At 49.0% G+C, this 25,277-nt stretch overlaps 1 protein-coding gene across 6 annotated transcripts; it reads left to right on the top strand.

Moving 5' to 3' along the window:
- On the top strand, positions 1-24,657 carry OSR1 (odd-skipped related transcription factor 1). Of its 6 annotated transcripts, none has more exons than XR_016440022.1 (4): positions 1-510; positions 3,987-4,574; positions 5,046-20,522; positions 23,326-24,657. XR_016440022.1 is itself a non-coding variant. In XM_090031765.1 (3 exons), the coding sequence occupies exons 2-3, from the start codon at positions 3,997-3,999 to the stop codon at positions 5,179-5,181; spliced, it is 714 nt and encodes a 237-aa protein (XP_089887891.1). In that variant the 5' UTR covers positions 1-510; positions 3,987-3,996; the 3' UTR covers positions 5,182-24,657. The 6 variants fall into 6 exon arrangements, 2 of the variants coding, with proteins under 2 accessions (XP_089887891.1, XP_089887905.1); XR_016440029.1 differs by having other exon boundaries at positions 5,046-20,135; positions 20,361-24,657; XR_016440030.1 differs by having other exon boundaries at positions 5,046-8,278; positions 20,361-24,657.
- The last annotated feature ends 620 nt before the right edge of the window (positions 24,658-25,277 follow it).

Raw genomic sequence — 25,277 nt, forward strand, 5'->3', positions numbered from 1 at the left:
ACTAGCCGGCGGGGCCTGACCCTGAGCCCACGTCCCCAGGGAGGCGAGGCTGTGCTCGGGGACGCGCAGAGCCGGGCCCCGGCGGGGCTGCCCCGGGGTCCCCGCGGGCCGGCCGGTGCCCTGCAGCGGCGGGCGCCCCCAGGGCCGTGCCCGCGCGGTGCGGAGGGGGCTCCCACGCTGCCCGGCTCCCGCGCGGCCCCTCGGCCGGCACAAGGAGAGAGTTGCAAAGTTGGAGCTTCCCAGCCAGAAAGTTTGGGCCTCAGTGCGCATGCCCGGCGGCCGGGGGGAGGTGGGGGGTTGAAATAAGGAGGAGGCTGGAGGCCGGGGAGCGGTGCAGTCCGAGCCCGGCTTCTCCGGGGCCGCCCGCCGCCTCCATCCCCGCCGCACCTGGCGCCCGCGGATCTGTGCGTGCCCGGCCAGGGCCGCTCACTTAGCCCCACTTTTCCCCAGTCTCCGATTAGCCCGGGATCTTTTACCAGCCGCCAGCGGTGGAGCACGGATCGGGACTAGGTAAATAACTGCACGGCTCCGGCTTGCTTCCCCGGGCTCCTGCGGTCGGATCCCTGCAGCCCCCCGCCCCGTGCCCCCGCGCCCCGGCCCGGGCAGGGGTAGCGTGAGTGAGAAAAGTTTCCCGGGAGGAGGGGCGGGCAAGGGGGCGCCTCCAGCCCCTGCATGGAGCTGAGTTTGGGTGACGGTCGCCTTTCCCCGGCCGCTGCGGGGGGACGCGGGGCAAGCGCGGCGGCACGAGCCGGGCGGGATCCCTGCCTGCCTGCCCCGCTGCCCCGGGCCCGGGCAAGGAGCGGCTCGGCCGAGCTGTGCGGAGGGAGTGTCCGTGCAAAGCTGAGGATTAGGGTGTCGCTGCTACTTCTGGCTTCCAGGGGCGGGGGGGGGGGGGGTAAGGGGAAGAGGAGGCGGCGGCGGGGTGGAGCTGTCAGGTGAAGTCACATCCAGGCCGGGCTGCAGGGGCAGGCCCCGGGCAGGTGCACGGTGGGGCCGGCTGGGAATGGACGGGCGCCTCGCCCCCCAGGCCGGCTGGGCCGGGGGCCGTGCCCAGCTGCCCTCCCGCAGGCCTGCACGGGCCCTGGGCCTGCCGGCCCGCGGCTGCGGGGCGGGGGGCTGCTCCCAGCCCGGCCAGCCGGGTCGGATCCGAGACTGCGGGGCCGGGCCGGGAGCGGGCTGGGCCCCGGCGCACTCGGGGCTGCGGCTTGCTCCGGTTTTCATCTCTGAAGACGAGCGCGGGCGCTGCAGCCTCGCCCCGGCTCTCCCCGGCGGAGCCGGCCCCGCGGTGGGGAAGCTGCTCCGCCCGCCTGAGCGCGGCCCGGCTCAGCCGCCGCCGCCGGTGGGCCGCGGGGCTCCGCGCCGCTCACTCGGCGGGCAGATGCCAGGGCTTTAGCGGAGATGTCCGCGGTGCGGGAGGCCCTGCCCCCCGGCAGCCCCCCCGGCTGCACGCTGCCCGCCGCCTTCATGCTCTGCGGACCCTGAGCCCCACGCGGGACCGGGCCTCGCTAGAGCATCCCCGGAGCAGCCTCCTCGCTTTTGCCCCCAGCCCAGCGCCATCCGAATCGGATCCGACTCGAATTCAAAACGGGAACGGACCCGATCCGGCTGGAGGAGCAAGCCAGTCCATGTGAACGAGGTCACTCGGAACCGCCTGGAGCTGTTGACAGATGAAGCTCCTGGCAGGATTTCTCCCCCAGCAACTGGAATTTTATAACTGCTCCTTTATCACGATTGGGCTTCCCCCTCGCCCCCCTTAAACCAAATAATCATGAAATGAGCCATGTTTGCGGGCTAATTGACCTCCAGCTTTCTCCCAGGTGGAACTAATTAGCAAAAGGCATTATTTATGAGCTCCCTCCAAGGGCGCTGCGCGGACAGACGCGCGAGGCGGAGGCGGCAGTAGGGGCTGACCACGAGGATGGCGCAGAGGGGCTGAGTTTCGATCCCCCGGGATCGGGCTCTCCCAGTATATATATTTTTTTGTTTTGTATTTTTAATTTTTTTGGTCAATTGGGATTACTTTCTAGATTTCGATCTGGGCAGATTATAATGGTCCTGAAGCAACGGACAAAAGTTTTAGCTGGGCAATAGTACTAGCACAGGGCAAAGAGCAAAGGAGATGGGTAGCTTTTCAAGTCTACGATCTTCTTTGCCAGGGCGAATTTGTCTCGGCGTGAGCGGGTTTCGTTTCAGCCCTGTGTCCGCACACAAGTGGCTTGTTCTCCTCGCAAGCCCTCTGCTTTTTAAAAAATTGTAGTTATTTATTTATTTTTGGAGCAGTTGGATGGGGAGGGGGTTGGGGAAGGGAGCTCGCAGGCTCCTTGTTTAAAAATTTAAATCATAAATAAAGCAAAAAGCAGCCCCGAGATCAGGATCTGTTTATGCGGAGCCCGGTGCGAGGTAGAGGTGGCAGGGACAGGCGAGGCGCTGGTGCCCGGCCGGGGCGGAGGGACGCGGCTTTGCGGAGCCCGCTCCGCAGTCCCGGACCCACGCTGCCCTCCCGCTAGATGTGGGACTCGCCCCCCCGCCCCTGCGAAGCAAAAGTGTCGTTTACATTTCTGGAAAAGCGCCAGCCGACTTGCAGCAACCTGAACAGCTCCCTCCTCCCCGCCCTCTCCCCTCTCAAACGCGCTCTAAAAACCCCCCAAAATTAAATTTCCAGCAAACGATCATCAGTACAATGATGCTATTATGAAGCGGTTTGCACCTCCTTCTGGAGCTCCAGACTGATTACCCCATATAGTCATTTAAGAAACTGAAACCGATTTTCAAAAAATAGATCTTTCTTAAAGCGAGAATTGACCTACCCCTTTATGGCAGGCTGGTGCTTTGTTCTCATTTTATTTTATTTTATTTTATTTTAATATTTCTGTCGATCTTAGGGAAACATTTGTTTTTCAGACATGAGAAAGGGGAAACTAGGCACCGCTAGAAATTCCCGGGGCTTGGGCGGGCTTGTGGCAGGCAGAGCTGCAGCGAGGTAGCCGGGAGGACGCGTGCCCGAGCCAGCACAGCCCGGCGGCGGCTCCACCTATGGGGCAGCGTGGGGCGGGGGGTGTCGCTTCCTTTGCTTCGTTCTGGAAATGCCCCATGGAGGCATTTCTAGGTCTTAATTTCTGAGGACAAAGCTGGAGAACAAATAGGGGCTGCAGGTTGGGGCGTCATCCCTTGAAACAGTTAAAAAGCCTTGGGGGGGGGGGGAGAAAGTGTGCGTGTGTTAATCAGCCACTATACAAAACGTATCCAATTAGCAGAGGTAAAGCTTGGCAAGATGTCACCCTCTCTTATTCTGGGTCACTGCGGTGGCATGCCAGTGGGGTCTCCTTTCCTGCAGCGGATGCCTAGCCAGGGGTGCAAGAGGTGGCCGTGTTTTGCCCCCTCCCGCCCAGTGGATCATGAAGCTCATCCCCATGCAAAGTCTTTATTTTTGTCAGTCAATCATTATAGCAGATCCGGCCTGGCCCCTAGAGACCCGGCTCCTCTGCTGCTCCTGACACGGCAGGCCGGGCCGGAGCGGTCCCCGGGGCTTGTCTCTGGCAAAGCGCCCTGGCGCAGGGCAGAGCCGGTCCCCCCGGCGGCGCTGGGGCTGCCCCGAGCCCCGGCTGCCCCCGCGCTGGCCTGGGCTGCTCCCCGCAGGCCGGGGCGGCCGGGCCGCCTTGCCCGGCCCAGCGCGCCCATGCCGGGGAAGGAGCCCTGAGCGCTGGGAGCCGACAGGCCCTGCTCCCGGCCCCGGGGTGGGTGTGGGTGTGCCGGAGGAGGCCACCCCGAGCTTGCTGGGGGCCCTTGGAGAGGACGATTTCGCCGGAGAAGACCAGGGAGGCGGGCAGGGGACAGGCGCTGGGGGCCCGGGTGCGTGGCAGGACCTCCCGAGGGGCAGCGAGCGTCCTGGCCTCTCCCCCCGCCCTGGAGGGGGAGGCCCCGGGCGGGGCGGGGGGCGCCCCACTCCGCCGCCGGCCTGGCCCCAGCGCCGTGTGTCGCTCTTGCAGGCCCGCCGCCATGGGAAGCAAGACGCTGCCCGCGCCGGTGCCCATCCACCCCTCGCTGCAGCTCACCAACTACTCCTTCCTGCAAGCCTTCCACGGGCTGCCCGCCGCGCCCGCCGAGCCGCTGGCCGGCCTGTACGGCTTCAGCGCGCTGCACGCCGTGCACCTGCACCACTGGGCGCTGGGCTACCCCGCCGCGCCGCTGCCGCGCTCGCTGCCGCTGCCCGCCTTCCCGCTCTTCCCGCCCGCGCCGCCGCCCAAGGCCGAGCCGCCCGGCGCCGCGCTCAAGGCCAAGCCGCGCTTCGACTTCGCGCACCTGGCCGTGGCCGCCACGCAGGAGGAGCCGGGCAAGGCGGCGCGGGGCCCGGCGCTCGAGGCCGCCCGCCTCGCCCTGTCCCCGGAGAAGAAGCCGGCGCGGGGCCGCCTGCCCTCCAAGACCAAGAAGGAGTTCGTGTGCAAGTTCTGCGGGCGCCACTTCACCAAGTCCTACAACCTGCTCATCCACGAGCGCACGCACACGGACGAGCGGCCCTACACCTGCGACATCTGCCACAAGGCCTTCCGGAGGCAGGACCACCTCAGGGACCACAGGTCCGGGCGGCAGAGGGGGCGGTCAGGACCCGGGGGGGGTGAGGGGCACCAGGGAGCAGGCGGGGGGTCGTAGGGGACACGGGCAGGGCCAGGGTCAGAGGCCGGGAGCACGGGAGAGGGGGTCGGGGTCCAGCGGAGAGGGGGCTTGGGGGCTCGCTGCTGGTACTTTGTCCCAGCCCTGGCACTTGCATTTCCCGGGATACTTTCCCAGTCCACAAGTCTTCTCTGCCCGGTTGCTCGGCAGGACGCACCCCGGGGGAGATGGAGGCGCTTTGCACGGGCAGGATGAGTCCCAGAGCCTAGGTAGTTTCCCGCATGATATGCTGCCCCTGGCCCTGGTCCCCCTCTTGGGCCCTTGCCTGGGCCTCGGCAGGTTGCGCAGGGCGCTTCCCCATCTCAGTAAGTGGCTTTGACAGGCAGGTCACCTTGCTGCCTCCCGCCTAGTTTCCCCATCTCTCTCTCTCTCCCCAGATACATCCACTCCAAAGAAAAGCCCTTTAAGTGTCAAGAATGTGGGAAAGGATTTTGCCAATCCCGGACGCTAGCGGTCCACAAGACCCTGCACACGCAAGTAAAGGAACTGAAACCGTCCAAGCTGAAAGGCTGAGCGGGCTCCGACTCCCACGGACTCAGTCCCTCTCCAGGCTTCCTCCCCGATTCAGAACAGACACGACCGCTCCAGGACGGGAGCGCAGGCACACACACACACACACACACACCCCTACACCTACACCCACACACACACCCACACACACTTCCTAAATCCTGGTTTGAAATTGAGTTTGGGGGCTGGAAAAGCAGCTGAACCGCGTGGGGCACAACCCAGCCGGCTGAGTCTTTGGTGGCTTTGAGAAACTTTATGCCAAAAGGTGGTGCTCACGTATCGGACAGGAATCTCTCTCTCTTTCTCTCCATTATTTTTAAAAAGAAAACAAACCCGTAGCTTCCAAAAGTATTCCTTTTAAAAATATATAGATATATATTTTATATTTCTTTTGACTGTATAAAGCTTATTACTTGTACACTTCAGAACAAAAAACCCGAATTCCGGAAGACGATTCAGGACTGAAACTTGTAGCTTCTCCTCGCAGCCAAACAGACTCGCGGGTCTTATTTCCCCCACTTGTTGCCTTAAAAGAAACTTTCCCAAAGAGACCTGAGTCTCCAGGAATCAGTCTTGCCACGCGGGATCTTGCCTTGGCCAGAACTCAACCCGACAGATCCCCTGGAGCTCCGGACAGATCCGCTCAGTATTGGCACTGCCTGGAGCCCTGGTTTGCCTTGTGTGGGCTGGTGCCTTGGGGCGGCGGGTTGTCAGTTGTGGACTTATTTAAAAATATATATAATTCTGGACTTATTTAAAAAAAAAAAACACCCAAAGGAATGATCCACCCTGGCTGGGATGATCTAGCTGGGGCTGGTCCTGCCTTGAGTAGGGGGTTGGAGTAGATGATCCCTCCAGCCCCCCACGGGCGATGATGCTATGCGAGGCCGGTGGCGACACGGGAGCGATGCCCGGCACGACGTGGTCTTGGTGGTACTTTAAAGCCTGCGCGTGTCCGGAGCAGAGAGGGGGTCAAGCTCGACCTGAGAGGTTTTCTTTTCTTTCCTTTTCTTTTTTTCTTGTCTTTTTTAAATTTGCGGCTGGCTTTTGTGAGCAGTGTATTCCACGGATGGAAACCAAAAGACATTCCAATAAGTTTTGCTTATTAAAAACCAAGAAAGAAAGAAACCCCCGTTGTATGGCTATGTGGCACTTTATGCTGAGTATTGGTATTGACATTTATCACTGGATTGTGTTTTGTTTTTTTTTGTTTTTTTTTTAAGTATTAAAATAAATGGTTATTTTACAGGCCATTTGGAGTGGGTGAACTGCCCCGCGTGTGCTCGGGAAACTTTGGGGATTTTTTTTTAACCCTTTGCTTGCCCAGGCCAACACCCGCTCATTGCCGCTCCTCTTTCAGGGGCGCAAACGGAGTGTCCGAAGAGATCCCCTGCCCCTCTCCTCTTCGCCTGCCCGAGGAGAGGGAGACAGCGCTGCCAGGTCGGGGCATTAGGAGATGAGATTAGGTGTCGGGGTGTTAAAAAACGAATCGGATGATTAACGGGCCCGCGGAAGGGGGTCCCCCGGGGCTCCCCCTGCCAGGCAGCGCCCTGCATTTATCAGTGGCGTCTTGGGCGTCTTTGGTGCGGACCGGGGCAGGAGGGCGCTGGCTTAGGTCAGCGCTGCGTACTCCTCCGCGGGAGCTCCGGGCGGTGCGGGAGCGGCAGCGGGCGCGGGTGTGCGTGTGCGTGGCCGTGGCCGTGGCCGTGTCGGGTCCTCCCGCCCCGCTCCCTGCCCCGGGCAATCGCCCCTGCAGCAGCCACATCGCCAGCCTCCCCGCCTGACTCGCCCTGCAGAGCGAGTTAAACAGAAACCGCTGCAAAAAAAGGCACAGCTCTCATTCCCCGCGTCCGATGGAAACCGCCAACCCCATCCACTTTTCGGTCCCCTTCTTTTAGCTTCCCTTCTCCCGGACGCAGCGATTGCTTTCGGGAGGGGGGGGGAAGAATTGCCCGAGGGATGGAGGGAGGCTATTGCGTTTGCTTCGGATTTAGGGAAGATAAAAATCTGTCCCCCCACTCCCCTCCCCTACACACACACACACACACACACACACACACACACACACTCCTTTATTAGATGCAGACACAAGTGCATCACAACTAATTCGATACACTTGTTTGATCAATTACATCTTCCACCTTCGTTTTATGAAGCCCGCTGGGAAGTTTAGTGTATCCGGATAGCTGGCTAAGAGCAGCTATAAATACTGCAGGGTGGAGACATTATGCAAACCATGCCCCCCCCCCAAGTTAAAAGTTGCATTTAAAAATGAATCGGAAAGTGTCTGTGGCGACGATGCACATATTTTGCTCTCGGTTTCGGCATGTCTAAGATGCTAGAAAGAGACGGGAATAAGCGGGGTAGGACACAGGCTCTGCAGGCTCCTGCTCCGTGTTGGGAGGGACTTGCAGGCGAGAGGCGAGCATCGCAGCGCTCCCCTGCTCCATCACCCGTGCCTGTGTCTCTTCCTTGCTTCTGCAGGGGTCGGTTGCAAGAAAGTAGCTTTGCAGGTGGTTGCCAGGCAGGAGCTCCATTGCACCGTGCCCACCTCCTTGTAAGGTGGATTGATAGAGCTGGGGGCTTGAGTTAAGTCCCCAGGGTATCAATCCAGCTTTCTTCCCACAGGGTTCACACACGAGTGGGTGGGACAAGCCTTCTCGCAGCAGTCACCAGTTGTGGAGCATCTATCCTTGCCGAGGCAAGGAGAACAGGGGCTTTGCCGAGCTGGTACCAGCAGATCTGTCTTGATCTGGGACACAAACTTTTTGCAGCTCAGTGGCCTTAGGGGTTGGCTGTTCTCAGGGGAGAGCCAGAGAGAGGGAGCAGGGGTCACAGTTGCCTCCCTCTCACGTGTGAGCTACTTGTGTAATTCATTATAAGGAACAAATGAGCAGAAATGCTCCCTGGAGCCTATTCGTGGGGGGGCTGAGGTGAACGACAGTATCTTCTGCCACCCGTCATCTTTTATCTAGGTAATAAATAGAAGGGAGTTTTCTGATTCATTTCCAAGGGGCGATTACTCAGATGAAAGGTTCCCACGCTGGCTGAGCCATCCTTTCTTATCATCGCTGGTTGGGACCCCTGAAAAAAAGGTGAGGTAAGAAATCTGATTTATTTTGTTTAGTAATCTTAAGTATTCTCATCACAGGATAACACAGGGGGAGAGCGAAGAAGCTGTTCCTTTTCGGATCCAACTGGGCATGAGGAGCATTTCATGTATAAGGTTATGTGACTGTGAGTGGGTTTGCTGCCAAAAATTTCCCTGTACATGTATTTTTATGTGCAATAATAATAAAAAAATCCCTAGAATTGACATAATCAGAATTACAGATGTACTAAGAATTTATGCAGGGTAAATATTTTCTATAAACAGAACGCGGGATTAGTCATTGTAAAAACAAATTTTATCTTTCTGGTCTCATTCCTAGTTTTGCTGGGATGCAGTTGTTCAGTTTGCAGTGCCGCTTTCAAATCCTTATGGTGCACTGTAAATGCTGCGAGTCCAACCGTGTGCATGAAATCACAGAGATGAAATTATGCCATTCAGCAGCGATAAGTCGGACTAACGTCCAACAATGGATAAAGAAAAATTAATTTGGGGACAAATATTTTTGCCTTATTACCATGCGTACTTTAAATGATGACTTACCTCTGTCTTTTTATTTTTACCCTTTCAAATCAAACCTCAGTATCAAATATTTTCACAGTTGCTTTAGTTTTCAGTTTGCACCAGAAATATATCCTTGAGTGGGAGTTTTGTCTGTGAGAGGACTACAGCATCTGGCTCCGGTTGTCTCCTGATATAAGATTTACAAGGGAAATGAAGTTTTACCATTTCCAGTTACAGACTGAAATGTAAAGATGTCTTGGCACACTTACTCTTTTGCATTCCATTAATTTTTTTCCTGCTCATAAAACATTGTTACACTGTTATTGGCCTGAGTGAGGGCTGCAGAATCATGCTTGAGTACTCTCCCATACACGAGGAAGGCCTGTGGGTTTATGCTCCTGCTTTCAAGCCAAGCAGAGTGAAAGTTTCCTTGAGAATCTTACATGGGCAATAGGTACATGTTCGGCTATATTGGGGTTAAGTTTGGCTCCACAGATAGTAGAAAAATGGACCAGGCTGGTGTGCGGAGTGTGGAAACAAGTATTTTATAGCTGTGCACGTCGAAGCAGCATGGTGTAAAGGCATTGATGTGTAGCAGTCTCCTCTGCCCTGCTGTGTGACATCAAGCGAACCACTTGCCTTACTAGCCTTGGTTTCCTCTGTAAAACAGGGATAGTAATAGTTACCTCCTTTCCAGGGATACTTTGAAGCTTAAGTCATTTATGCATGTAACACGCTGTACATTATCAAAGCTGCATGCAATGAAGTGTTCTAGTGTTCTAGGGAAGTGGGAGGAGGGACTGCAAATTCTTACCTGCACAGCTGAGAGTAACATCTGGCAGGGTAGATGTAACCGAGTAGAGAAGTTTATAGTCCTGTGTAATTTTTTTTTCAGCCTTGGCAGATTTGCTGAGAGACTGAGTTGTAATGCCCTGCATGCATTTCTGCATGACATTCTTATCCAGTGACTAAACAGAATAAACAATGCGGGCCATGTTCATCCCTGGTGTAATTTCAGTTGCATCAGTCATCTTTATAGGAATGTTTTTAAAAGATGTTGATTTTTGGGTTATCTGAAGGCTGAATTTGGCCACTTGTGTATTTGCAACATGTGCTTTTTCCTGCTGGTAAAACAGGGGTGGCTGTCCTTGCCCTTCATCTAACATACTTTTGAGGAGGGTTATAGAAGGATGAACCATTACTCTCTTTTCTATATTCAGGTCAACCTTCTTAACTTGCACAGCAGCTGGAGTGGGCTTGGTATTCTACTAAACTCAGACAAGACATTGAGTGACAATTTCAAAAGTTCTTACATCCTTTTGACTTTCACAGAGAAATGAGCTAAGCGACTTTAAGAAACTGCTAATAATTTTACCTACTGTCTTTGTTTAAAGGACTTACAGTCTAAGCTTAGACAAGCAGCACAAATGGCTGCAGGCAAAGAAAGGCTATAGGGGAGAGAGAAAAAGAACAGTAATTAAGGTAACAGTGTGATTGATCATATATAAAAAGCAAAAGGGGCCTCTATAATCTATGTATCTAACCTTTCCTGACATCCTACATAACATAGGCAGCCACAGAATTTTGTCCAGTACGGTAATTTGTGAGATAGAGGATGTACCTGACTAGGGAAGAGAACACTATTGAACCATATAACTTGTGCTTGAACTAGAGCAAGTCTTTTGGAAAGATATCTATTTGTGATTAAAAGATCTAAGCGTCATTTCCTTGGCAAGTGTTCCAGTGATGAATTACCTTTGCTGATAAGATCCTGTGCCTGTTTCCAATTCGATTTTTTCTAACTTCAAAAACTAGCCATTCCTATGCATGGTTCTCTCTCTGACTATATAGCTTCTCAGTTACTTTTCTTTGCACTTTCTAAATGCTTAATTGTGTAGTGGTTTCGGAACCAAATTTAAACATGGAAGTAAACATGGGAAAGGTCATGAAAGAATAACCAAGAAGGCAAGCACATGGAAAAGATCTAAAATTTGAAGTTAAATTATATTCCTAACTCTGACTTGAAAAATACCATGTAATGATTTGGAAACAAAACGGTTTTTTTTCATTTATTAATAATTTGAAGTATTGATAAAGATTAATGATGCATGTATTTTTAATGTTGCTCATTAAATCTGAAGTTTGAAAAAGTCTTTTATTATTTTGACTGCCCCAGTTTGACTGGAGCACAGTGTTACATCTGACTTGCAGTACTTTTAGTACTGCTTCTATGGCTCCTGTTATGCCTCCCTGGTTCTTGGTTCTAAAACAAAGAAGAAAAACCCTGACATTTTCTCAGTCATACTGACCATCCAAAATAGCTTTTGTTACTACCAAAATCACACAAATGTGTGTTTCTATTCTGTATGCATTCATTTATTTATTTTTAAAAAAATGAAAAGGTCAAATTCATCGGTGGTATTCACAATAGCACGTAAACCTGAGTAACTGCAAACAGTGGCCTGGACACGCCATCAGTTAGTAATTAGACTTGTCGTTCTAATGACTACCTTTCATGGGAAAGCTCATGTCCCTCCTTTTGGTTTTCAGCTTGCTCATGTCACATCCCTTCTTTTGGATTTCAGCTTGCTCCATCCCATGCCAGCTTTTGTTGGCCCATCTCTCACTGTAGATTTCTCATGTTTGTATGCTGTTCATGTGCAGTTACAAAAATTGGGCCCACCATTCACTGCAAACTGTGGACTGGTTTTCCTCACTAACCAGCACATGGAGTTATTGTTGGTTTATGGCAGGACAGATGAAAGCAGTTAGGCCTATTTCTGTGCAGGTTAGAGCAACATGTTTCCTGTGGTTAAAAGCTTTTTGTGCTAGAATAATTTTGTATCTTTTATACCTTCACTTTTCTGCCCTGCCCTGGGTCCCATCACTGCTACTGCCTGCATATCATAGACAATACAGTGAAGGCACAACTCAGTCCAGCACTTAAGTGGCCAGTCTGGACCAAAGATCAGGCCCCTCGTATTCCCTCCTTCCTTTGATCCTTCATATTTCACAGAAATATGAAATTCTTTCCTTTCATCAAATCTTGTCACTTTTTCCCATCTGAAACCTGACCTTTCTGCTCCTTACCTACTGCTCAAACCATTGTTCTTGCCTTAGCCACTTCACACCTTAATTAGTACAACTCCTACTTCTGTGGACCTCCTTCCTTTTCACCTGATTCTAATTCAATTAATCTTATCGTAGTTACTATTTTAACTTTTTCCATCACTGCACTACTCTTGTCAGCTCAGCTCCCAAGATGTTCTGTGGCTTCCTCTTGCTGCTGTAACAAGTTGAAACCTCTTGTTCTTAACTGTGAGACTACACAAGTCTGTTCCATCTTACAAGTCTGTGCTTTCGACCCCATCACTCCTTCTGTACTTCCTTCCTGACTTTTTCCCTTTTTATCTTTTTCTGCTTTTCATCTTGGTTCTTTAACCCAAGTTGTCTTTGATACTGGAAACAGAGGTGCGCAACTGATATGGTGTAGTAGTTTATGTCAGTAGAATTTTTATTTCCATTCTCAACTGTTCAAACAGACAATAACTTCTATTCTATAAATAATAAGTCAGTAATTTTCAGCCTCTAGGTTGTTCCTAAATTCTGTGATGTGCATTGAGATATGCAATAGTCTGGATTAGTGAGGTGTCAAATTTCCCTCTACCTATCAGCCTACCCCAGGACCTGTACACACTTTAGCTCTTAATTAAGACTTCTGGGCAAGAAAGAACAAAAAATTGTTCCTTCCCAGGATATGAATGTTTTAACCAGACTTTGGCCAGGGAATGCGTGCAGGGCCTGTTTACCACACACTGCATGCATCTACACATGCACTTTACTGTGCAGTTGACTAATTAACTCTGCAGTAAAGCATCACTGTCTATACATGTGCCTGTGTTAAGGTGCAGTAAAATAATTAATTCCGCCACTGGATAGTACTGTCAGGGACAAGTAGCACCCTATGGTGGAGGAGTTACATGCACCAAAAGCCCCATGGAGATGGTGACTGGGGCACAAGGGTGCTACAGTTTGGGGGCTGCCTGCTGGCTAGCCCTGCATAATAACACACTCATGCCCCAGCCGGTTTTTCTACAGGACACAGCAGCCCAGGGCTGAAAGACTGGCCTCCTGCACTAGTCAGGGCTGCTCTGCCCTGGCTCATCGTGCTGTGGTCCTGTGCACACACATAAACATAGAGCAATAAATTCTGGTATGAACTACACTGGAGTTTATTGCTATGTCCTAACTGGACATGTAGATGTAACTGTGTGTGTAACTTGGAAGGAATAGGCAGTGCTATTGTTCCTTCCTCACATACCAACCAGGGGAGCAGTTCAGGTGGGTGGTACAAGAAGAGTCTAGGCCACACACCATAAAGGCTGAAGTGGAACTTAGTGGTCCTGTTCCCCAGTCCAGTAACTGGACCAACACCTGGCCACAATCTCCTTTACACTTTTCCCTCAGGGCACAGCTTATTAATTTAAGCAAAAAATACTGTAAATACAGGATCGCACAACAAAGTTATTCTCAGAGCTGGTACAGATTGCAAAGGTCCATGGGCATTTCTCTCTGTGTTCTAGGGAAAGTCTCAAACCTTTTCCTCCTGCAGAAAATTTCTCTGAGCTCTTCACAAGTTTCCTGACCCATATCTATATACTCCCTTGCTTGGGTTTCATCATTAAAGGGTCAAACCCCTCTTTTACAAGGCCTCTGTGAGGGCTTTCTGCACAGGGGTTGGGTTTCCTCCTAATCAAGGTGGGTGACTTGATGCCTAAAGTACGTGTTATTGTTTCTGTTTTGTGACTGTATACGCTGAGCTTTATGAACAACTTCCTCTTACATTCAGTATGAATTTTGTTCCTTTGCAAAACACATTTTGTTATATGATTACATAAATCTTGGCTGTGAGCCCTAAAATTGTTTTCCACAAACATTCGCACACATAAAACTTGGCTCATGTGAATTATTGTGAAAAGCAAATGAGAGAGAGCGATTATGTGTGGTGGGATAGAAATAGGATCCAGACTTCACACATCTTCAAGAACATTCACCCCTTGCTTTCACTGGAGCTGTCTCTCACTTCTCCTGTATCTACTTTAGATTTCTCCTTAGCATATTTCTTTTGAGCAGCCTTCTTCTCACAGTCTCTTCAGCTCTTTGCCACCACTTTGAGCTTGCACCACCCATCAAGTGGTGCAAATACTGGCTGTTGGCCTTCTGCCAAATTCTGCCCTATCATGGTTAAGGGGAAAGGATTTTCATATATAGCCTTGAGGACCTTGTTGGCTGGGCTCAGGAACCAATAAATAATTAAGAAGCTGTACATTTGCTAAATCCTTAATTCAAGCGACTCAGCCAAACATCCATTACTGATATCTGCTTTAGCACAGGTGCATGTCCAGCCAAAGGAATAGTTTTCCCTTTTGCATTTGTATGGTGATGACTTAGATATGATTTAGGAAACAGGTAGTGCTTCCTCAGCACTTGGGAAATGTTTACTTTCACCTGTTTATTTCCCTCAGTGGATTAATAATACTATTTTGAATTGCTACAAGGAAAATTTAATTTTTCGAAATGGGGAAGGAAGTAGCTTCAGTAATGAATCGGGTGTAGGCTTTTTCATTGCGAAAATTGAGAGGAAGGCATTCCTGATGACCTGTTGGGTATTTCCTCTATTTTAAAACTTCAAATGAGTATGTGAAAACATTGGTATAATTGTACTGTATTATGTTTAAAACTGAGCAAAGGCAAGAATAGAGTCGTTAATATTCCTCACCATAATCAACATTGGCTGCCACTGCTGCTGGAGCCGGCCTTGCTGCCCGGGCGCCCCGGCCTGTGTGCCCTGCACCCACCACTGGGGGCAGGACTCACACAGGCAGGGTGTATTGGATGGGGCCACAGGCAGCTAGGGAGTGATGTTTGGGAACAAGATCACGGGGCAGTGACAGTGCAGGGCGAGGGGCCAGGGCAGAGCCTCGATCCACTGCCTGCATGTCCCTGCAATGGTCCTTGGTCCCACAGGCAGGGGCCGTGGGGAACAAATCTCAGCTCTGTCCAAGGCCCCACCTCTGTGCTGTCACTGCCCCATATCCTGATTACAGCCCTGGACCTGCCTGCCCATCCTGCTCCTGGATGCCACTCCCCACCTGCCTGTGGCCCCCATCCCATCTGCTCAGCTGTGTGCCCTACCTGTGCAGGTCCCAGCCAGTCTCCATGGAGACCCCGGGATTGCTGGGCACTGACAGCATGGGGCTGGCGCCTGGAGCAGAGCTGCAATCTGCTCCCTCAATGTTGCTGCCTATGGAACCAGTGCCCATCACAGGGGTGTGTGGGGATTCGATCACGGCTCTGCCCAAGGCCCTGGCCCTGTACTGTCATGGCCCTGTAATCCCAGCCCTGCCTGCTCACCTTGCTCCTGGATGCTGCTCCCTGCCCATGGCCCCATCCCAGCCACTGGGCTGAGTGCAAACCACTTATAAAGTTTTGGTGAGCTATTGCAGGGGGGTGGTGAGTGCTAACCTGGCATGGCAGGATGGGTGGTGGTGACCTGGCATGTGACAGCTCACCAAAGCTCCCTAAGTGGCTCTCCAGCCCAAATAATTTCACACCCCTGCTCTAAGATGTCAAAAGCCTTGCTATATTACTAGGATTTACTAGGCAGGTTGCCCATGCTGGAGGCCTTGCCAAAGGAAGAAGAGGAACCTGTTTAAAAGTAGATCAGAAGGACAGGACCCCCTTTTGTGTTGGTAGTTGTGACCAAATGTGATGGCATGTAGCATAATGTTCTTGCCTTTTGTCAACAGGATGCTTGGATAGGAAGCACTGGTGGGTAAGAGAACAAATATATCTGAATGAATTCCTGTCCACACAGAAGCCTAGAGCAAGGCAAACAAAGGTGCTGAATGTGTTTGTGAAGTATGTGCAGCTGTTAAAGACAGAGCTATGCCACAATCTTTAAGAAATAAGAACCAAAACAGGGATGGTGGAGCCTGAATATCTAAATATGGTTTAACATTCTGGGTATCCAAAGATGAGTTTCTAAATCCAGATTTAGGCACCAAAATACAAGTGTCATAATTTTCAGTGTCACTGACTATTTAGGAATCCTTGAGAGCTGCAAGCATTTAGTACCTTTGAAAACCAGGCCACAGTGACGGACACCTAAATTCAGGAACCTAAGATTGATAATTGACTTTACTGGAACTACCCAGTCTATAAATCAATGTTGCATTTAGCCCTGTGTCCGCAGATCTCCAGATGGAGAGGAAAGTGACCTGTAGGTGGATTCAACAGTTCTGATCTGCCTCAGGTCAAACATCTGTAGGAAACGTGTGTTTGATTTCCTAGTAACTTCATAGTTTCAGTGGATGGTATATTTAGTTCAGTGTTATATCTGCTACTGAAGTTACTGAATGCAAATACCAGCAGCCTCTGGGAAATTTTAGTTAATCTGAAAATAATCTAAAACAAATTCACCCAGATAGCCAGCCAGGAAAAAGGGAAAAGAAAAAGAGTAACAGATCCAACTAAGTAGGCACAAAAATTAAACCCCTCTAGGATTTTCTCTTTAGGTACTCCAGCTTCCACTATTTTAATGAGCAAATTAGGTCATAAGCAAAGTCTGGTTAAAGATAAATAAATGCCACAGTTTCTCATTAAATATTAAAATAGTGAGACATTCCATTTCATTTTCTGCTTAGCTGAGAGTTATGGCATAGTATTTCTAGGGCTTGAGTTCCAATTCAGCCACCCGACTTAGCAGCCAGTAAAACAACAAAGCCTAAACACAGAGAAGGGGGGACATGCTTTTGCAGCAGCTGAGTTAGCACTTCTTGGAAGCAAGGATAAGATTTTTCATCTAAGTCACATCTTTCATTTTCTACAGTAGAGTTTGCATTAGAGTAGCTTGATGGACACCAGTGTCAGAATTCAAATGGGGAAGAATGTAAAGACTATTTTATCTCCCCATTATCAAATACTAATGTAGTCTACAGCGATGGTCTAGGATACTGCAGTAACTCAGCTACGTATAAAATGGATCGTCATAATCCCAGGAATGCTTTACAAATATTTTGCAAATGGTTGCTGCTTTGCTGTTATTTTTGGATGTTATAATATTTTCCAACAGTGCATATCAGACAGTGCCAATTTATTAGTGAAAATCTTCACGAACTGTTAAAAGATTAGGGGCTTTAGTACACTTATTTTTTGGAAGATGCACATGCAAGTCCATTGCACTTAGGGGTCCCTTGCTTCCTACTTGCTTTTGTTCAGTAGGCTTCTATTGAAAATGTATTAGATACCCAGGCCCCAATTAATGAAATAATTTAAGCATGTACTTAATCCCCACAGGTTTAAAATGTAGTGTATGCTTATATGCTCCCTTCGCCCATTCCCCGCCCCGCAAACAGAGGTATATTCTTGAATCAGAGCCAAAAGTATGTACTGGGAAAAAAATCTTGTGATTCAGGTGACCAGCTAAAATAGATAGAAGCAGTTTGCAAACAATTCACAGACAGACATTTACTTGCATGAGCTATTTGCTAAATCTTTAGATACATGAAATAAGTCAGAAAGCAAAAAGACTACTTTTATACGACAACTTATTTTCTGTTAAAAATTCACTCTGGAGTGCATGTAAAATCCTGCAGAAAGTCTTAAGTAGAGGGACAACTTATGTTGAATTTATAAACTAGCTCAGTGTGGCAAAATTAATGTTTAATTTTTCTCTTTAAAATTTGTTCCTTACTCTTTGTCCCTGCCAGACGGTGATAATCGTAACATCATTGCATTATCTAGTTGGACTTTACAGGAGTACCATGCAGATTTGCTGTGGGCTTTTGCTTCTGAACAGACTTCTGCAGAATCAAATAGGAATGATCAAGTGTCCTTTAGATGCCCGTGAAACAAGGGGAAAAAGAGGAGGAAAAAGTCTGCATAACAGGGTTGAATTTGGACATGATGAAATATTACATAACTGTGGTTCTAATAAATTATGGAGTTAGTTGAACTTCATAATGTTTAGTTTCTTCTATGCAAGCACGTAAGCACTTGCATAACCGAGCTGCTTCTTGGACTTCTATAGGATTGCTCAGACGTAGGAAGTTACACATGTGCTTCACAGTTCAGGGACATGGCTTCACAAAAGTTCTTTCCAAGCTGGTATGTTATCACCATCAGGTTGTCCTATTGTATCATGAGCCACAACATATGTCTGATTTGCAGGGATTTGAGAAAGAGAATAGTTCCACCAACCGCTGGCAGAATTGGGTGGAGGAATTCATCCTCCTCCGATCTTGTTGATGCTTGCATGGGACAATGGGGGAGAGTCCGCTGTCCCAATGGTGTCCACTTAGGGTTTTTTGGAGCTAATCAACAGGACAGCTGGTAATGTCCCTCTGTTCCTTCCTTGGAAAAAGCTGTTCAAGAAGAGCTTGAACTAATGAGAGGCTTTTGTTTTGTTGATGGGCTAATAAACCCTGTTATCAGATCCCTACTGGCTCCTTTGCCTGATAGGTTTGCAGACAGTATGAAGAAGCAGGGTAAGAGAGATTGAAAAGCTCAGTATTATCAACAGATGCATGTACTGCATACCTCCCCTTTGCCTCATAGTATTAGCCAGGAGCTGGGGTCTGGCAATACTCCCACCCCATGAGCAGTGAGTGGGGAAAAGCCTGGGATCGTGCAGGCAGAGTGGGGGTTTAAACCTCTCCCTAATCAGAGTGTCCTGCTGGGGCCTGGCCATGCCATGAGCCAGTCCCTTAGCTTCCTGGCTGAAGGACTTTTCTTTTCTGGCTATATATTGTCTCATTAAATATCCAATAAAAGTAAATGGCAGCTGGGATGTAGGCTGCACGGGCACTTCTTCAGCTCAGTCTGGAATCAGAGCTTACCAAATAATTACACAGACAAAAATTCTTCAAAATATATGAAATAGTCAAATAAATGAAATATGGAAATATTATTTAAGAGTATTAAATACTTCATATTGTCAAAAGTATTTTAACTGAAGCAACTGTTTGCGTGGAGATTCTGAATATCCAGGATTTGCTTCGCAGGTCTGATGGCACTGGTCTGATAGGCTGCACATTTCAGTTTCCTGATTAGATATGTGAGTTGCATCGAGGCTTATCAACCAGGAGTACAGTCCTTTTTGGTGGAAATTGTAACTCTGGGTTCCATGACTGCTCACACATGTGACCTTGGAAAATAGTCTTTGTGAACAGTTGTGCCAATGAAATTCATGGAAAGTATGGCTCAAACACATTTGTTAAATAAGTCAAAAGGATATTTATGTATTTACTTCTTTTTTTTTTTTAATTTTGTGCTATTTTCCCAGCTCTAACAGACAGATGGATGCTCTGGTAATATACAGTGCAGAAACATCCAAAGATAAGATGACATAAATAAAACAATTACAATTTAATTCCTTCTTACAGACAGTGTGTGGGTGGTGGCGTATTCTCTTCTCCTATTTCAACTTGGCCAGATTCAAGCTGGATACAAGTATAGCTCTCATCTTCTCCTTACTCTTGTGAAACTGGGGACTGGAATGCCAACAGGCCTTTTGGCAGCGGAGATTGCAGTGTTTGGAATTAATCTGCCTATGACCAGACACAACGAAGAGAGAGTTAATCAGTGTACTCACCGGCTAGCTAGCCTAACATTGTGCTGGTGACAGATGGCTGCATGAGACCAGTTTTTTTTTTTTTGAACAAAGGCAAACCCTTCACACCAGATGTAAAACAGTCACTACTATGAGAGGATCAAACAAATGCTGGAAAAAGTATTGCCACCCTCCCTCCCCCTGCCCCTCAAAAAAAGTCTTCATCATGTTAAAGGATTTAAATTCAACTTTGAATACTGAAGTTTTTTTATTTTTGGCTCTCCAGCTTGCTGTCCACTCTAATGAGTGATTTAAAGATAAGAGACAAAATAGTGGAAGGAACTGTCAGGAGCAGTATTATATATTTGATTCCTAATTAGTTGGTTTATTTGTAAATGTTTTCTGCGTTCCATAGCCACAATGCATGAGTAACCCACTGGGCAGTGTGTATAATTTTTCCTGTCCTCTGCCCTCAACCTACAGAGAATGATAGTCCATGATGACCTCCTGTGGTGGAGTCTGTCACCTTGGCTCAAATTGTAGAGATGCACACTTCATTCTGGAGATCCCTGTTGTCATTTTTCAGGCCTGGGAAGAAAGTGGCAATTTGGGGCATCCGGGATTGACACTGAATACTGAAATAATGTGTGCTCAGTATGGAGAGAGGGGCCTGGACTGTTTGGCTGGAATTCTGTTACACCTTGTACACATAAATGCTCCTTATCCAGGCAAGTAAGTGTGGTTTTTTGTTTTGGTTATTTTTTTAGCATTTATGCATAGTTTGTGATTCTGTTGCTTGTGCAGTGCGGACACATACATATACAGCAAGCATGTTGGGTGTATTTATATTTATAGCAGTGCATAATTGCTGCATATATAATTATTTATGAGACTCATTGTAGTGGGTGAGAAAGATAAATGGAATGTATGGGCATTATATTACTAATATGCTTGTAGAAAGCCTATATTTCAGAGGAAGATCCTGGGTCAACTAGCTTCATTCCAGAAAAAATACTGGAAGAAGAGGACCGAGGAGGACCTGCAAGCGTTCTTTTAGGCTGTGAGGCTGTGAGGCTGTTTCCGTGTGGCACGAGTGGAAGACAGCTGCAGGGTAGCCGGGTAGGTACCCCTGCTAAGCATAGAGCTGATTGGGTACAAACCACAAATGTGACTCACGGATGCACTATTTTGCCAAAGGGTAATAGTTATAAACCCTCCAGTGGTTGTTATAGAACCAAAGAATACCTGGAAAGGTGAACACTTGCGGAGCTTCAGGAGCTCTTCTCATTGGCTCTGCTGCTCAGATTCACTCACATCCAGGGAGCTATCTCCACTGTCTAGGCAGGGCTGGCCCACGATTTTTTGGATATAGTGTTGGGGCCTCCTGTGGCTGCAGGTTCCTCAGGATAGCACGGGCCGGCCCTGAGTCTAGACTACAGCTTCATGTACGCTGGGGACTAGAAAAGCCAGAGTATGATTCCTCTCCTTTCCTTTCCTTGTGTACATTGCTATCTGGCTTTGATAGTAGCTTTACCTGGATTATTTTTTCATCCTCTCTACTGAAGAGATAGACTGCTGAGCTCCTGCCATAAAGATACCTATTAAGAAGGACAGAATATCAAGGGCCTTCTTGGTTGTTCATTTTGCAAGCTGGGTTGCTCCAGTCTTCTAGCACTGGGATAAAAATTCTTTGAATGACCCCGGTCCTTTGGCATTCTGCCAAAAGTGATGCACTGATTTGTTCTTCTCAACACTTGCTTTATTCTAAAGTGGGTGCGTCTACATAAGACACTGAAAAATACTGCACAGTAGCAAAAAAGTAGTAGAAAAGTACTGCACAGACAGTGCTAATGTGCTACTGTGCAGTGTTATAAGGCTACTGCACAGTCCTGGGGTCCTGTGCAGTAGAGTCAACTGAAAGGCGTTCACTGGCGCTACTGCACAGTAACTCGAGTTACTGCACATTTATTTAGTATTTGCTAATACAAGTGCTAAAACAAATGCTCGACAATAACTGCACAGTAGCATCTTGTGTAGATGTGCCCAGTGACTGCTTATCTTGAAACTAATCAGAAGCCCGATGTATTTCCCAACACCAGTGTCCTTGCAATTCTCCCCTAGTTTTAGATGGCTCCTGCTAAGAAGAAAGCTGATCTCTTCTTTTAATGCATTGTATCCTTAGTATACAATCAGTCATTAAATTATGATTGGACCCTGGCTTAACAGCATTTGCAATATCTGTCTATAAAAATCCTGGCCTCTTCCTTTATGAGTATGCTCACTTAGTAGGAGAGAAATCATTCACTACTGGAAGGAAATCATTGGCCCCTGGAACTGGGAACTTTTCCATATCATAGGCAATCTAAACTCAGATAGACAGTCAAGGAAACCCAATGACTATTTATTATCAAATTCATAATATCTGAGAAATGATTGGGTCCTAGGCCCATTTCATCTGTAATGTGAATGTAATGGGTGCATCCAGATGAGAGCAGACATGTGGCGTGTGGCGTCGCAAACCTGGTTGCAGTGCCGCACACTCCACAAGTCACAAATGCAGTCGTTTCCCATGCTGCTAATTTGGAGGGGCAGAGGTTGACACCAGGAAATCCCAGTGTAAAAAAACTTGTACCTTAGAGTGGAGTGGTACATGTGTCAGCAGTGTGCATTGCTGGAAGCCAGAGCCTGCCTGGCCAAAGACACACTAGCTGCTGGCCAGGCTCCGTGCTGCTGGATTGCCACAGCTGCATCTCCCAGTGGACCCCAGGACCCCAGGTAAGGCTGCTGGGGTCAGCCCAGGTGCTGGCTCCAGCCTCCTCCACCCCACCTAGGGCAACGTGCCATGTCCCAGAGCATGTGTGCATGGGCATTTCCCGGGGACAAGCAGCAGTGGCACATATTGTGTCATCTTGTGCTACTGCTGCTTGTCTCCAGGGAAATGCATACTCCTGCTCATGGCTACATGCCCAATGTGTGCACCTGCAGGAGAAACCAGTCTGAAGAGCTATACTGACTGTCAATTTGGCCCACAACTCCAAGAAACCCCAAGGGGCTGGGGGGGCAAGGAAAAAAGAAAGAAGACATTTGAGGCCGAAGCAAGGGGAAGAGAGAACGTTATGCACATGGAACCTGGTCAGGTCTACACAGAGGAGTGCTCAGTAGAGCTGCAGACCTCACTGGCTCAGTCAGCCAGGACTGTGGCCTGAAGGAGGTGGATTCAGACTTGGGGGCAGTTGCAGGCAGCTGTTTGAGCTCTCTAGGAACTAAAGACTTGTTTGGGGACAGGAGGCACTACTTCACTGTCAGGGTAGCTAGGAACTGGAACAAACTTCCAAGGGAATTGGTGCTTGCCCCTACCCTGGGGGTCTTCAAAAGGAGGCTAGACAGTCACCTAGCTGGGGTCATTTGACCCCAGCATCCTTTCCTGCCCATGGCAGGGGGTCAGACTAGATGATCTGCTCAGGTCCCTTCTGACCCTAACAACTATGAAACGCTGACACCTGGAGATGTGTGTGTGTGTGTGGGGGGGGGGAATGGAAATTAAGGTGCTAAGAACATGTTACCACAGTGTTGATTTTTCTTTTTCTTTTCTTTGGCTCATTGGCTTGTGACACTAACCCCTATGGTTTTCTATATAAAAGTGGGATCTCCTGCTTGCTTCTTGTGCCAGTTTCTGGGGAGGCAGGTTTGGCACATATCCTTGTCATCTCTCCTGAAACTTCTGGTAAAGATACCACGGAGCAAGAGCCATGGTAGTGAAATTATTATAGGTGGGGTGGACTTACTGATACAGCCTGGTTGTTGTGATTGGTGGAGCATGACTGCCAATCAGGTAATTGCTGGAAGGGGCTGGCCCCGCCCCTTCCTGGGGCAGGCAGGAGGGCAAAGAGCCCCAGACTTGATTGAAGCCTGCACTTTGCAGGTCTGACAGCATTGAGAATACAAGGAGCAGCGTGCCCAGCATGCGGCAGATGTGACTGAGGGACAGCAAAGAGAATGGAGCTTGGAAGGGCTGAGAGAACTGTCCAGCAGGGCAAATGCAGTTGCCTCTGAAGAGCTCCTGAAGACTTCTGACAGCAGCGGGGAGTGGTGGTCGGCTTCGGCTCCAGCACTTGGTGCGCCGCGCGACACCCTGGGAGCGGTACCAGGCAGCTCAGGTCTGCAAGCCCCGGTGTGAGGCTGGAACCCTGGTGCACAAATGGTGTGTGGAGCTGGCGCAACCCTGGAAGCTGTTTGCAATGGCTCAGGTCCCTAACCCCTAGACTGCGGCCAGGACGCAATGTAATCAGCGTTGCCCAGAAGGCCCGAGTGCAGACCGAGCCCTGACGCCACACAAGGTGGGCCAGGCCTCCAACCCCCAACAGAAGGCGGAGCCCTCAGTGCATGTGATGATGCACAGGGCCAGAAGGCCCCAGAATGCAGTGCAGGCAATGCTGCATGGAGGATCCAGGAGGAGGCTGAGCCCTGGCACCTGCACGAGGTGGGCCGGGCCTCAAACCATCAGCAGAAGGGGAAGCTCTCGGTGCACATGATGGTGCAGAGGGCCACCAGCAGCCGAAAGGGGAATCCAGGAGCCCTGTAGGTTCCCGCATGCGGGGAGCATCTCAACCTGAGAAGGACCATTCATCTGGGCCTACCCCAGAGTTGTGACTGCTACAGGGAAAGGGTTGCACAGGGAAGGGGCAGTCTCCCCTACCTAGCCAGGGAAACCCACTGAGTTTACATGTTCTCCTCTGGGGTGCTAAGAGATCACAAGGGGTATTCAGGATTTCCCCATTAGTTCCTTTGGGTTATCCTGGGCCTTGGGATCTTTTAATAAGTTCAGTTTATTGCTATTATTGTGCACCTCATATTTTGTTGTTACTGTGAGATTGATAATTGTTGGTTTGTGTCTATGTATATGACTCCCTGAAATCCCCACTGAGACCTCTTCCCTGCCACCTTCTGTTACCTACCTGTTCCTCTTTGATTCATGCTTACCTGTACTGATCGATTATTTACCTGTGTGTTATTTGTGCCTGCCTGTGTTAGTTCGTAACTTATATGTATACTACCCTCGGGGTTCCACTCAGGAACAGGTAAATTATGAATTAATACACACACACACAAATAAGACCCAGGTAAGTAATTAATCAATACAGGTAAGCATTAATATATTCCTCTGATTCAGCTCACTGTATAGATAAGTTGTATATTTGTAAATATGTGCATTAATTTTTTGACCTATATTTATAAATAAATTATATATAGTTAAGATATTCTGTGCTCTGGCCTGACTCGGGGGGGTGGGGGGCAGAGGGAACTGATTGACAGGTACAGATCCATCTCTCAGCTCTCCTGCCTAGCCACCTATTCCTTCTATTTGGAAGAGAGGAGCACATACCTGGGTGTACCCGGGTTACATAGGATACACCAAACTCTGTGATGTCTTGCTCCTTCTTCCGAAGTGTCTAGTGCCAGTCATTGCTGAGGCAGAATAACAGAGTGAAAAAACTGGTCTGACCTGACAAAAATGTCTTTGTTTCCATAAATTGCCTGTAAACTGATATAAAGGGCCATTAATAAAATCAGATTGAGAGACAAGTTGTGCCAAAAGTTATGTATGAAAAACCATATGCCAAGCAATTTCTCTCTAAAAGAAGTACAAGAAAAGGGGGTTTGATTCTATCAATGCTTTTAGTATAGTAATTACTATTCAAAGCAGTCCCGTTGGCCTCTATGACTAATTAAATGTGATTAGTATTACTCATGATAGTAGTCATTATGCTCAAGAAATGCTCTCTGGATCTTTATGGCATTTAATCTCAAGGAAGAACCCACAATATTTAAAGCGAAGTGCCTCTGTTTTAAAGGAAACAAGACTGGGCACTTACC

This window comes from Crocodylus siamensis, chromosome 1 (genome assembly GCF_052110815.1).
Source record: "Crocodylus siamensis isolate JL-2025a chromosome 1, ASM5211081v1, whole genome shotgun sequence".
Classification (NCBI taxonomy): Eukaryota; Metazoa; Chordata; order Crocodylia; family Crocodylidae; genus Crocodylus; species Crocodylus siamensis.